The 12,967-nt window shown below is 47.7% G+C and overlaps 4 protein-coding genes across 4 annotated transcripts; all 4 read right to left on the bottom strand.

The window, feature by feature from the left end:
- Window positions 1–434: 434 nt before the first annotated feature.
- EDB93DRAFT_1140681 (uncharacterized protein) lies at window positions 435–2,026 on the bottom strand. The gene is made up of 7 exons (XM_041449283.1): window positions 1,895–2,026; window positions 1,792–1,838; window positions 1,717–1,730; window positions 1,604–1,667; window positions 1,463–1,547; window positions 1,386–1,409; window positions 435–1,333 (listed from the first exon to the last, which is right to left on the bottom strand). The coding sequence occupies exons 1-7, from the start codon at window positions 1,991–1,993 to the stop codon at window positions 878–880; spliced, it is 789 nt and encodes a 262-aa protein (XP_041308546.1). The 5' UTR covers window positions 1,994–2,026; the 3' UTR covers window positions 435–877.
- A 1,915-nt stretch (window positions 2,027–3,941) lies between these two features.
- EDB93DRAFT_1083571 (uncharacterized protein) lies at window positions 3,942–4,213 on the bottom strand (the record flags this gene model as incomplete). Its single annotated transcript, XM_041445766.1, has 2 exons — window positions 3,942–4,096; window positions 4,153–4,213. 2 exons carry the CDS (start codon window positions 4,211–4,213, stop codon window positions 3,942–3,944), a joined length of 216 nt encoding a protein of 71 aa, XP_041308545.1.
- A 2,306-nt stretch (window positions 4,214–6,519) lies between these two features.
- On the bottom strand, window positions 6,520–9,046 carry EDB93DRAFT_317217 (uncharacterized protein). Its single transcript, XM_041456061.1, has 2 exons — window positions 8,754–9,046; window positions 6,520–8,696 (listed from the first exon to the last, which is right to left on the bottom strand). The coding sequence occupies exons 1-2, from the start codon at window positions 8,952–8,954 to the stop codon at window positions 6,873–6,875; spliced, it is 2,025 nt and encodes a 674-aa protein (XP_041308544.1). The 5' UTR covers window positions 8,955–9,046; the 3' UTR covers window positions 6,520–6,872.
- Window positions 9,047–11,896: 2,850 nt separating this feature from the next.
- On the bottom strand, window positions 11,897–12,841 carry EDB93DRAFT_1140650 (uncharacterized protein). Its single transcript, XM_041449282.1, has 4 exons — window positions 12,670–12,841; window positions 12,479–12,611; window positions 12,169–12,427; window positions 11,897–12,092 (listed from the first exon to the last, which is right to left on the bottom strand). The coding sequence occupies exons 1-3, from the start codon at window positions 12,701–12,703 to the stop codon at window positions 12,229–12,231; spliced, it is 366 nt and encodes a 121-aa protein (XP_041308543.1). The 5' UTR covers window positions 12,704–12,841; the 3' UTR covers window positions 11,897–12,092; window positions 12,169–12,228.
- Window positions 12,842–12,967: the final 126 nt, after the last annotated feature.

The raw sequence follows: 12,967 nt of genomic DNA, 5'->3' as shown, positions 1-12,967 counted from the left end.
CTTTGCCCTTCTTTTTCCTTGGACACGGTCGACAAAGTTCTTAAAAATCATCTCATGGACGGTTCTGATCCGCGAAGCACTCAAACTACTGACTCCGGTCCCTGACAATCCCCGCATGTTTACTTCTGGGAATATGCATGCTGTTATCTGGGGTTAGCTACGGATTTGAAACTAGCATGCATAGGAGGTCGTTGGACGAAACAATGCTCGCAAGTCCTCGTTATTGTTTCTAGAATGTCTCGAAGTTCTTCTGTCATTCTCCTATCAGCACTCTCCGAGGTACTCCTCATCCGTTTGGTTTTGATGATTGATCGCAATCCAAATATTGAGCACTGCGGCTGTCGCAGGCGTGCAGTGAATATGTACACAGGAACCACGAGAGTTTTTTATGCGTCAACAACGCTCGAACAACTTCAACGAATTCCTTGTCACTGACGAGATTACCCTGAGTAATCCAACCTGTCGTACGAGTGACGCTCGGTGCTGCTGAGCGAGCACTCCAAACGAACATCTTCGCATTAAGGAGAGAGAGAATGTCTATATTTCTATACCGCAACAACAAAGGAAACTGTCAAGATGCGGTCGTGTGGAATAGTGTACGAGATAAGGGAAATATTAGGATGGTCCTTGCATCAAGGGCATCCTCGAGGCAGCAGAAGTGTTGAAGTGCCCCTGACACCACGAAAATTCTCACATGATAATGTGGGGAAGAGGAAAAAGAAAGGGGGGAAACGCCTTCTGGGATCAAATGATATACTATACCTTACTCGATACCTTGGCTAAATCAAGTACCGGCGCGACTGCCGTGACGTAAGAAAGGCTCGCAGAGCCTAAAAGACTTGAACTGTCCTTTCAGGCCCATGATAGACTACCGCAGTCAGGTACGATTGATGACACCTGCCACCCTCCCGCTTGCCACTTTCTCGACATCGCGGCAAGTAAGACTGTACCTAGTCGTCCTCTCGACTGTCCCTCCCGATTCAATAATCCGCAAAGCTGTCTCGTCTTTGATCATGTGGCGATTAACAATCCGCGAGTGCGATCCATTTGGAAGAAGCAGGAGGCCATCGCCAGTGAACGTGTCGGTCTCTGTCTCGTCTATGCCATGCAGATGCGTCCTGTAAAGTTCTCCAGTCGTAACCACCACACTGCGAGGCTCCAAAAACAACGATGATAAAGGCTCTGGATCGACGCTACGTCCCATCCGAGTTGATCCTGGGTCAACACTCAGATTATGTTTATCCTGATTATACCGATAGTAATGGAAGACAGTATGAGATCCTAGGGAAATAGTTGCGACTACTGGGTGATATGAGGGACCGTCTTCGTGGGGCTTCAGATTGAATATCAATCATCGGTGTCGAATAGGATGTTTCGGATCGTACCATGATGCCTTGTCCTGGATGATACTTTCACGACGATGAAAGATGTAAAAATTATTCGTGAGACACAATGATCTCACTTCGTTCAGTATAACGTGATTGGGTCCTTTGTGCAATGATTGGTTGAAGGCTCCAAGGCCTCTGAGACGTCCAAGAACATCAGGACTATGATCGGATCAGATGGTTGAGATAGACCCCCCGGAGCTTGAGAAACGACTCACAAATCATTCAAGAATGGAGGTAAGTCCTGGCGAAACAGAATGTTCTTCTGAAGAATTTCACCCCCTGTATGGATCTGTGAGGGATCTCGACAACAGCAGATGACTCTACTCACCCCATAATTGTAGTCTAAATAAAAATAACAAGTTAGCCCCCGAATTGCTGCGCACGTATCGATAGCATGACAAACCTGCGATTGTTCAACGTCTTCCATTTCTGCTTTGGGGAATCTTCTATCTGATGACTAGCTAAGGAGCGCACCTAAGAAACTGACTGGTGCAGCTACGACTTACTTTCCGTAGCAAATACTGTTCTTCATCTTCAGAGATGAAGTTTGGGATATAGAATGCAGCTGATGTTTCCTGCAGGTGGTGTTCAGCAAGGAGGTTCATGTTGGCACCTGAACCGACAAACACCGCTAACGGCAAGTTAGCTTGGGAATGCTTACTTACTTCAGATTGTTACGTCATGCCTTTCGCTTCTACTACCATCACGGGCCACGTTTGTTTGATCAAATGTGGGGTGCGGTTTGGGTGCGGTGCGCAGTCCACTCCACACCGTTCCCGCTAGACCGTCTGAGCAAACATGTGATCCCACTTGATCCGAGTTCGACTAGTTCCTCGAGTAAAGAGTTTTGCCTCAGTCATGCTACGCGGCTACCCTGAACCCATCTCAGGCTACTTCACATTTGGCTCGCCACCCTTGTCTTAATATTCCATTTGTGACAAGGTGCTTCATGAACCTTCGCGAGCTCGCAGGCACGCCTATCTCGTCTATGGATGTCGAGGTACGGGTTGGCTACTGCTTCCACGATCCGTTCTCACCGCAACTCATCAAAAATAAATCATGATGGTACAATTTTATAGCCCACTTACGTTCTGTGTATTTTTATGGTTGGCATAGGCTTCACAGCAGTACTGCGCTTCTAATTCTTCGTTTGCAAGAATCACACCAGATATTGGCCCCGGTCCAAGTTAGCCAAGCATAGCTATGCCAGGTTTGTCGCATGGCACTCAGAGACACTCGAGAAAGCGAGGGCTGATCGTTTGCCTTGGCAGTGATACCGACTAGTATTGTGGATCTCAAACCTAGAGCATATCTCTAAACCTATTCAACATCGCCCTCAAATAGTATGTCGATTACTGTCATGCGCAGCACTGCTGTCTAATCCTCCAGTTTTGTCCAAAAGTCATGCACGACAATGGCCGTGCTCAAAAAGGAAGTCCTTCAACTTGATCGGGGATCTTGCGGGCACCTCAGACGAAGTTCGTCCCCTGTTTATGATGTGTTATAGGAGCCAACGATTCATACATCAGATTCGAAGCCTTCAGTTGACCGGACATCAACAGGACCCTTGGTGCTGATAACTTGTTCCTATTGTTATCGCAAAATGCGGGGCCAAATATGGTTCCGTGCATTGATGCCTGGCTTGTTCAGCTAACCATAAGTCGAGTGTAATTCTTTATCAGAAGCGTAGCCTTGATCAAGATGCCCGACTTGAAAATATCGCATAAAGTAGATGAGTACAGCCAGTGAGTCGGAATGAAATTCTCGAATAACTAGACCTGGTGCTCATTAAAGATATTAAGGCTATACTCCCCATCGACGCCAGTCGCAACGCTTTACGACACAGGCACAAGATATCCTCGAGATCCCGAATGAGATCCTGAAGACCGTGTATTATACATGGCTCAATGTCGGCATTTCGAATCATGGGATTATCTCAATACACCGAAAATTGGGCCGTCGGACCACGATATTAGGTTGCGACCAGGTTGTCATTCGCACACAACTGTAAGGATTCAAACTTGCGATCGACGGACCCATCGGGATCTGTCTCATTGATTAGTCCCGTCACTGTTGTGACAATAAAAATGAATGGCCAACGACACGATGTCGTGGTTTAAACGTGTCACCTGTTCACCTGGGTGACCTTCCCGCTCCAGATTACGAAGTGCGGTTATGCATCATGGATGCCGTGATAATTTTCCCGAGATGATCGTGCTTATAGATGATGCTTTTTAAGGCGACGGAACACAGCGCCATAAAGTCGGCTGGTGGGTAAACAGAACCAAAAGCAAATTTTAATAGACAAAATGCTTGATCAAATACTATAAACAGGAGGCTGCGTGTGTATTACTCAGGTGTAGCCTATGTATATCTGATAAGTCCATGTCAAAGTGATGCTAACTTATCCCCTTAGGGATGTCCTTCATTGTAACAATTGAAGAAGCGGAATCGGCCGGCAGAACGTTCCTCGACGAAGAAAATTATAGCCACGAAAATGATAATTGCGTGAGGCGAATAAACGCAACCTGCAAGAAGTATATAGCAATGTAGCTATTTTTGCTGTTCCGAACTGCTGGAAAGAGTGATTAAAGGAGTTCTGCCTTGAATGAGATAGATATCATACACAGGGGTATAGAGGCAAGGATAGCCCCGGCGGTTGCAGTTGCCACAACTAGGTCGACTTCCATCACATTTTAGTTTGCGGCCTTGATAAAGGAGTGCTTAGTACGCGGAGCGGTACTGACTATCGCAAAAGCACCACCTCTACAAAATTGACAAGCCATGGCCGTCCTACGCGGGACGCGTGGGCTTTCATCATCCATCATAGGATTGTAATTATATTGACCACTAGTAGGCTGTGGAACGTCAAACGGGAACTGATGTGGGAATTGAGTGCCACGTACGTGTGAGGACATTATAACAGTATTACCGTTTTACGAAGAGCGACGTCTAGGAGAGAAGGAAGCAGAGAAGAGGAACGATGGAGAGAGAAAGGGCAGGAATGGCTGGTGCAATTTATGATGTCCCTAGAGAATTTAACGCACCTGGTATAGTCGGGTAAATTGGTATATCCATCTGTACAGCCTGTATAGCCAGAATCCGCTTCGGCATTGTTATTTTAAATATCGCGCTAGTATGAAAACTCAGACGCTACATCGGGAAGAGATAGCTGAAGGCCCAAGATCTGAGTATGCTGCCCCAAAATGCCACGTGCCAACAAGACGATCAAGAAGACGGACATGTGTCTTGATTTCAGGCTGTTTCTACGAAGCTTCAGTCGACCAATCAAGTGGTGATGGACCAAGTGGCGAAAGGCCATGAACCGGAGGTGGACTGCCTATCAAACCGATCAAGGCAGAAAAGCCGAGGGTGCTACTCACTAGCAGGCCGAATCCCTGCAAGCCACGGAGAGGGTTGTGGTGTATCTATACCCGATATTAAAGAAACTGCCGAGTTCGTTCGAACACCAATGATCTAAGATTTGAGACATTCCGTAATGCTGACTAATCACATTACTCGATTTAACTCTCCCCGGTCCCGGCTCAGGCTACTAATCGCGAGTGCTCACGTGCCGGCGCATTGTCCAAACCGTTATCCCCGAAAATGCATTGTCCATGTTTTCTGAAACTGCAAAAGGAGGTCTCGGTGATGACATCTCTGTTTTCAAGACAACTGAGCGTTCATATCTACACGGTCATCAACAGTCGCAAGATTTCACCGCAATACAATTTGATCCGACTGGCCAAGCGTCTCTTGGATAAATGAAGTCACAGGTTTCCTCGCACCAAACTCAGCAAAGTAACAGAAGGTTTGTAGTAGTTCCCCCCCCTACGCGTCTTTTGATTAGCTGTAATCAAGGTACAAATAGAACCGAGATCTCTCTGGGAAGCCTTTTCATCCCAAGACGACACATATATGAACGTTAAGCATTTTCCCTTCCAAGAGATGCCGATTACGGAGGCATTGGTGCGGCCTTCAGGGGTTGTAGTAATGAACAATGTAACCAGACCTATCGGTGCCCGAACGGTAGGGGGATCTGGCTTCAAGAAGGTTACGTGCAGTCCAAAAAAATGCGGGGAAATGAATGATACTACTCTTGATGCATTTCTGATGCGCCGATGCCCAAGATCTTGATGAACTCCAAACGCCGCTATCACGGGATATAATCCATTAGGGTTAGCTACTGCACAGTCCTCCTGAGGGTATAGCCTGGTGTATTCCGTTATTCGTTGTCGTGCGGTGCGTGCGTGTTACCAAGCCAAAACCATGTGGCAATCTCATTTACAGGTTATTAAAGGCCAGCGCCTGCCAGCGTTGGAAGTAACACATCGTTACTTAAGCTGACTTCAGGCATTTTGTCACCGATAATTATAACCCTTCCGTGGAGGACTAATCCACCTTGACTCCCCATCCCAGTAGCCCGAGTCCGATTCTTCGCAAAACAGGGTGCAATGTGTACCCCGAGTCAGCGCGTATCTCGCCATTTCCCATATAAAGGTGATTGCGTGCTCGTCTCGATCTGTTCCGTTGGTCCATCGACGTATGCGAACCAATAAAAAAGCCATTTGTTGCCTTGAAGCCGCTGGCAATGATTTCGGCCCCGCTGGTCCGCGGTATGATCGCAATTCATCTGATCCACGCGTCAATCTGATAAACACATTGACGACGGGATCGCCCGTTTTTGTAATATGTGGGGCAAGTATAAGGAGTGCTCGCCGCGGGATCGGCCCAATACATACTCCAGTCTACGTACTCATTGCGTGCGATTTATCCTAGGTATAACACAAAAGCCATTGTTTTGTTCCAAAAAAACCTCCGACTGTTCACAAGCGCTGCTTAATACTGCGGAACGTAGTCTCTCCGTCTAGAGCGGGAAAGATTTCTTTGTCTCTTCTTAGAATCTACCATCTGGATTAGTTCGAAGAGGTTCAAAGATGGGAATCTTAATTTAATGTCGGAATTATGAGTCTCAAGGCTATGCACGCGTTTTTGCTCACCTCGACCACCGAGGGGATCGCTTATCCGTTGGAACGCATCATCTCAGATCATCTCGTGAGTCGTGGGTGTTCTGTTGTTACCAATATGACTAGCATATGATCATGCGACCAATCATGACTTGCCTGCATACGATTCATGAAACGAGATGTATGATTGTGATCAGGTACAGTGCCGAGTACATATCAGATAATATAATCACACCATTAGTATGTACAAAACTGCATTTCAGTGTATCATGTGAGTGAGTAAAAGATGACAGGGATGAGTTAAAAGCGACCAAGCAGCAAAGGGGCGTTCGATATCAATACATTAGCGCGATGTACCCACTTAGGGAGACGAAAAAAAACCAGGAGATAGAGGCATGCCTTGTGAGGGGGGAGGATATATATTGCGAGATAGATAAGGTAGGAATGACTCGGGGTCGGAGCAGACATATCGCGGGCCAGAATGCAGTGGACAGACATTATTCTGTGCCGGGGGCGATCAGGCTCTGATTCGCCACCCATCACCCTTTCTGCGTTCTCGGCCGACGCCCCCGAATGCCTCTCGTACGACAAGCCATAAAGCGGTAGATGAAATCGAATCCTTGATCTCCTCAGCGGTAAGCGTCAACTCGCCCGAGTTAGAGGCAGTTGTGATAACGCCCTGCGCAGTAACCACACGACGGTGCACCGAAAGACGCTCAACGTCTATGTCTGGCAATGGAAAGGGGACCTTCAGGAGTCCGACGACTTTTGGATGGTGTGGGGTCGGCTTAAGTGTGGCAACTTTCAGTCGGACGACATGGTCTTCCTGCTGTGTGGAATTGTGCATCAATGGCGGATGACCCGTGCGTTGTACCGTGAGAGTACACGTCCAAGGCGTCTCTGAATCCTCGGCGTCACTGTCATTACCAGAGTCATCTGCGCGGTGAGCGCTACTTCCAATACTAGTGCTACCGTCTGAGCTGGTACTGTGGTGCGAATACCTTGATTGACTATGGCTTTTTGGCAACGTATCGAGGGTCGATGGGGGGTCACACAAACGAGATGGCGATTTGTGAACCAACCTCGTCAACGGAGGTTCGGATGTCACAACCGCGCTTCCGCGGCAGCTGACGCTCCCACTGTCGGGGCCTTGCGTCGGCGGCCTCCTATCAGCACGGGGCTTCCTACCCCGCTCCTTTTCCTTTTTCAATCCTCGTGACCACTCAAAACGCACCTCCACCTGCGGAGCACTCGCTCCAGCGAGATCCCCGCGCCCATTTACGCTCAATTTACCCATCATCCCATTCAAAATACCCGTGTCCGTGCCCTTCAGCCATTTACGGACAACCCAAACATACTTGGTGGGTCGGCCTTTGGGTGGAGATATTGACGGATAAAGGGAAGCTTGGATACCGAGGACAGGGGGACAAAGTGTGACGGTGGATGAAATTCCCGACAATGAAGTGCGTGGAGGATTATCATTAAAACGAGGTACATCCAGAACTTGAGGACTCGATGGGGGTAGGTCATGCGATCGGCGAGATGAAACATGAGTTATGCTTGGCGAACCCTGCAAATCGGCAGTCGCCGTCACTAATGGGAGCGTTCGCGAAGACGTGTTTCTTTTCTTGAACATCTTCGTAAACAGCTTTTTAGCGCCTCCGCGCTGGGGCTGTGCGTTACTAGTTATAGTTTCTTCTAGGGTAGTGGGGGCAAGGGTAAAGCTTGGTTTACGAGGAATGTCCGTGTGTGAAGAAGGCGGACGGAGAGTGGTGGAAAGTTCGGGTGTAACAGGCCTAATGTTCAGGGAGTGGGTAGGTGGCCGAGGGAACAACAAGCCTAGTTCTCGTTTTGAATCATCAACGCTAGTGCGCGCGCTGCTACTTGGCGGTAAAGCACCTAGCAACGGTACAGTGCCCCATACTTCAATAGGTTCGAGAATGGCCAGACCGAGAATTTCCAAACCCCTCTTGGCGAATTTAGCCACTTTGGCATCAGTGCCAGCGTCCACTATAACATTGGTCATGACATTGTGAGCTTGGAGATTGTAAAGTGGAATGATCATGCGACGTCCCGAACTCGTAGTTGAAGACGAATTAAATGATGATATAGATGTTGCAGAAGTGTAAGCTGAAAACATAGACGACTCTGACTGGTCGGAAGCGGTTCTCCTAAGATCGGTGGAATCAGAAGTGATGTCAGCTGTATCTGGGGCTGACTGGTCGAGCGCCTGGACAGTTGCATGGGGTCGATCATGACGAGATTGGGGGGGTACGAGTTGAACCTGGAGATTGAGCGGGTGATTTGATTTACTCGGTGGGGGTCGTACAACAATGAATGTCTGAAAATGATGTATTGTTGAGCCTTTCAGAGTCGACTAAAAGAGTATGAGACGCGCCTCGTTTATAAGTTTCTCCCTCTTGTCTTTTTTCTTCGGCTTGGGATCAGCATAGTCCAGTGGTTGGGAATGAACTTCATCTGGTTCTGAAGTGTCATCGTTTGGAGTGTCATTGTTTGGAGTTGGAAGTGACTGGTGTGAGCGATGCTCCTGACCCGGCTGTGGAATAGATGCTAGGAAGGATGAGAAACTGGAGAACATTATCGTTGTTTACAAACAAGGGCGAACCCGGAGTACTCCAAGGACCATCAAGGATGCCAAGCAGGAAGGTGTTTTGCCAGCCTAGCAGCTATGTACGTACAGTTATTATGACATTGATTACTTCATCGTGACGCCCCGTCGGCACGGCAGGCGGCTACAGCGACAAATACAGGTCACGTAAAGCTATGAAGGCCCTATCGACAGAAAAGCTGCGCCCGCAGAAACACGAAAGTGTATGGTTACCGATGCGAAGGAACTACATGCGCGCTGCATTCAAGATCACAGCTGCGACCAAAATTTGCACTTCAACGCGTGACAGCCGCATAATTTTAGTACTAGCCTAATGCTATCATGCTTTCAACGATCCCAGGCTCTCTATATAGAGCTAATTACCACTGCCGGGCTGCGGACCTCGAGAAGGGAAACATAATTTGTTACCGAGTGCTTTGTAGCACCCTGTAACATTCTGTAGCGGACCCGCTGATGCTGACTCTAACAAGCCAGCAGGTGGATGAGTGAGTGTTCATGACTGCATGTGGGATGTCGTAGAGGCATAATCAGGTAGATATACTACTTACACAGATAAAGATAAGTCCGCCATGTACTGCTGAAAATATGCGTTCAAGGTCTGCAATTCACCGAGTTTAGTCCACGATGCGAGTGTCCAACTATAGCTACGAAGGTCGAGTAACCCTACCATTGACGCATTGGTAGGTTCTTAGAAGTCAACGACCAACATGCGAACACGCAGCAGGCAAGGTGCTGTGGTCCTGTAGAACTCACATTTTCGATCAACACGCCGTCTGCACACCGCAGCCCGCAGCCCGGCTAGGGAATCAACCCAGGCATCGCACGATTTCCAACAAAAATCCCGACACGTTTGTCCGCTGGCGGTCACTGATGTGTCAGTGCCATGTCGAAATTGACAGTGCGATGACATTTCCTACTTTCGGTTACCGTTAATAAAGATGCGGGGCCGGTTCGTGGTAATGAACCATCTGTCATGGAAATGTCTAGCCAGCTGACAAGTCTGACAAACTTTTTGTGGGCACTCTTGTGCAGTTGTGTGAGTAGTGAGAAAGAAATTATTTGCTTGATTGTGTGCGTTTTTCTTTGGTGGAAACCTTGAAGAGGCTTGAAGGGGTAACCCGGCCCCGACGGTGAGCGGAGATTAGCTACAGGCAGCCGCAGTAAGCAGTGTCACGTCAGACCCAGTCACTGAGTAGGTTCGGGCCACAAGCACCAATAGTAGACTAATAAGAATGTAGAGCTTTGTATATCGCACCTGCACTTTAAAGTCATCTCATTTTCGCATGTCTGAAATTAACGGATGGTGGGAACGGCGGACTGGCGGGTACGTCACACCAGGGTATTCACTCAGAGATGCATTGGGGATACTAGTGGGGGATCCCCTCGCGGAGGATAGAAAAATTTGAATTTCAAAAAAGGATGTATCTATGTAGCTAAGTGACTTGAGTATGCATATATTAGAAAAATGATAAAGTAGGCTGTGCAGTGGTGGGTAGGGAAAAGAAAATCCGAAAGGCGGCAGGTAGCAGACAGGGCGTCAGAGCTTGCTGGAGCCTGGCACACGGACGAATAAGAGAAGCCACGTACTGCACAGCCGCTGCACGAAGTCCTTATTCTAACCCTACACACCAATGAGTACGGTCATTCATGTTACCACCGGGCCTCCCGAGGGGTGCTGCGCCCAGTCGCTATCACGATTGAATGCGACTGTAGGTCTGCAGAGATTTGCAGTAAATGACGATGTGCCACATCGCAGAATTTTCAATTAAATTGGATTCGAGATTTCTATTGAGTGATTATTGTAGACCTGTGACCTGATGTACATGGAAGTCGGGGACTCATTCGGGAGAGACAGTGTAAAGAAATAACATAGACATACTGCAAAAGGATCAGATGAATACTGGATAGTGAATTTTGACAACAAGCTTACGCGGCAGTACACACCCGCTCCTCTAGTTCTATCGCGTTCGTCAAGTAATGCTGAATATAATCAATATCTCAGCGAGAACGCAGACTTTCAACAGCGAACATACCCAAAATTTCGAAGCGCAACAGATTCATTCGGCATTCGTTCGCGGCAACGCGACGTCGTCAGAAACTCGTAAACCAACTTGATAGTACACCATAGTGATTTACACATTCCTTGATGCTCAAGGACCGAAGCAGGCGCCAGAATCGAGGGATGCAACAGTGCCATTCGATAGAATCTACCCTTGGTCTTAGATGATTTCCTGCAAGAGCGCATCGTTATTCGCAAACACCGGGCCAATTTAACGTGTCTATGGTTTCAAACAGTGGCACCAATGACCCGGAAGTTATAAATATGTCATTCGCCAACACTGCAGCCCGAAGACCTGGACCAAAGTCCCATTCAACTTTGCATTAAGGATTGGATCTTGTATGAACTGCATTCTAAGCAATTCGGCAGACCTAGACTGGAGTAGATCGCACAAAAGGTTCCATGTGACTTGAAAATGAGAACTATGCATACATGTGACTCCATAAAATCACCCACATCGTGCCCACAACAATCTCGTGTATATTAGCATGGTCTGGCGCGAAGTACTTATCATCGACAGCAAAAGTGCTCTGAACATTCGCATTAGCTACGAAACATAGAAAACACTGGGAGTGGACGTACCGCGCCTTATGCCTTGGTAACCTTTCGATCTGCCTCAACGTTGGTGGTAACAAGTGCACGCCAAGTCAATCGTCCGGGAGTATATCGGTGCGGCTACACCGTTTAACTGAAAGAACAGATAATAATGCAGAAGAAGAATCAAAGAATGTGGGCGCCATCTATGAAGGCAACAGGCCCTACAATAGCTTAAAACATCCACCATGCCGTCCTAAGATACGAAGAAGCAAGCGCAATGTGCATATTTTCGTAACAGGATGGTGCACATGACGAGGATTGACCATTCGATAAATTTTATGTCTAGAAGTCTGTATGTTGATTGTACTTTTGAATGTTTGGCTGGAATGAGGCCCGACATTTGGAAGAGTGGTCACTGGACATCAGATCTATGAAATGTCAATGCATGGAGCCTGTCATACAAGCCAATAGCAGGACAAGGTCCACTAGCTTTCTTGCGAACATAACGGAATCTAGATAGCAAGGCATGGCGAGACGATAGAGAAGGTCAGATAAGAGCCCAGTGTGAGAATAGCGGTCATGCATTACCGTCCCCAAAGGTAGAACAAAGCGGCAGCTCATAGCAAAACAAGTGATGAAATATGTGTTTTATGATGGGAAGCCAGGCCTAACAGAAGATAGCGTGTCAACTTCATTCCTTGGTCGTTCTTCGTCCTGACCCAGGGTCAGACCATCATCTACTATTCCGACATCTTCGTCGTCCGCCTCGGTCAGAAACTCGGTAGCAGATGGACCGTCGTCTTCGGATAGGCGAATTTGACCTTCCGTGCTCGTCCATGTTTGCAATCTGTGTCTGTTATAAGTCCGAATTATGTGGCACGAAACTTGATGATCGCACTGGTGGGATACTACTGCACGCAAGGCACTTGCGCGACGCCAAAGCAAGTAAAGCAAGCACAATGTCGAAGTGGTGAAAAAGAGTATTATGCCAAAATTTCCCAATGGCTGTGGCTTATTGCCATCCTGAGGTTCTGTTTTGAATTAGCGAGATAAGCGTTGCGAAACAAAGGAGTCTGATTTGCGGCTGACCTCCGGGTGCCATTAGTACAATACTAGGCGCCATAATCAAACAAAGCCGACTCTTGCTTGACGGGACAGGTAGGGGGCGATGCGAAGAAGTGAATGAATAAGAATTACTCAGGTATAATTCAATACTCACACCACGCAGTCACGGCGGTGGACAGCTTGAGAGACAAACCGGCGTCCACGTCATGTGACTACCATATATATTGGCTTTTGACAAGGGGTAAAGTCATCTATGCATATATAGTATGGACTCTAGAAAATAGATATACACGTAAGATTCAGACCGACGCTGGCAGGTGTA

The sequence above is a fragment of the Suillus bovinus genome, assembly GCF_016758785.1.
Source record: "Suillus bovinus strain UH-Sbo-P2 chromosome Unknown EDB93scaffold_21, whole genome shotgun sequence".
NCBI lineage: Eukaryota > Fungi > Basidiomycota > Agaricomycetes > Boletales > Suillaceae > Suillus > Suillus bovinus.
Note: the sequence above shows the minus strand (reverse complement) of the source record. Positions and strands in the feature narration are given on the sequence as shown.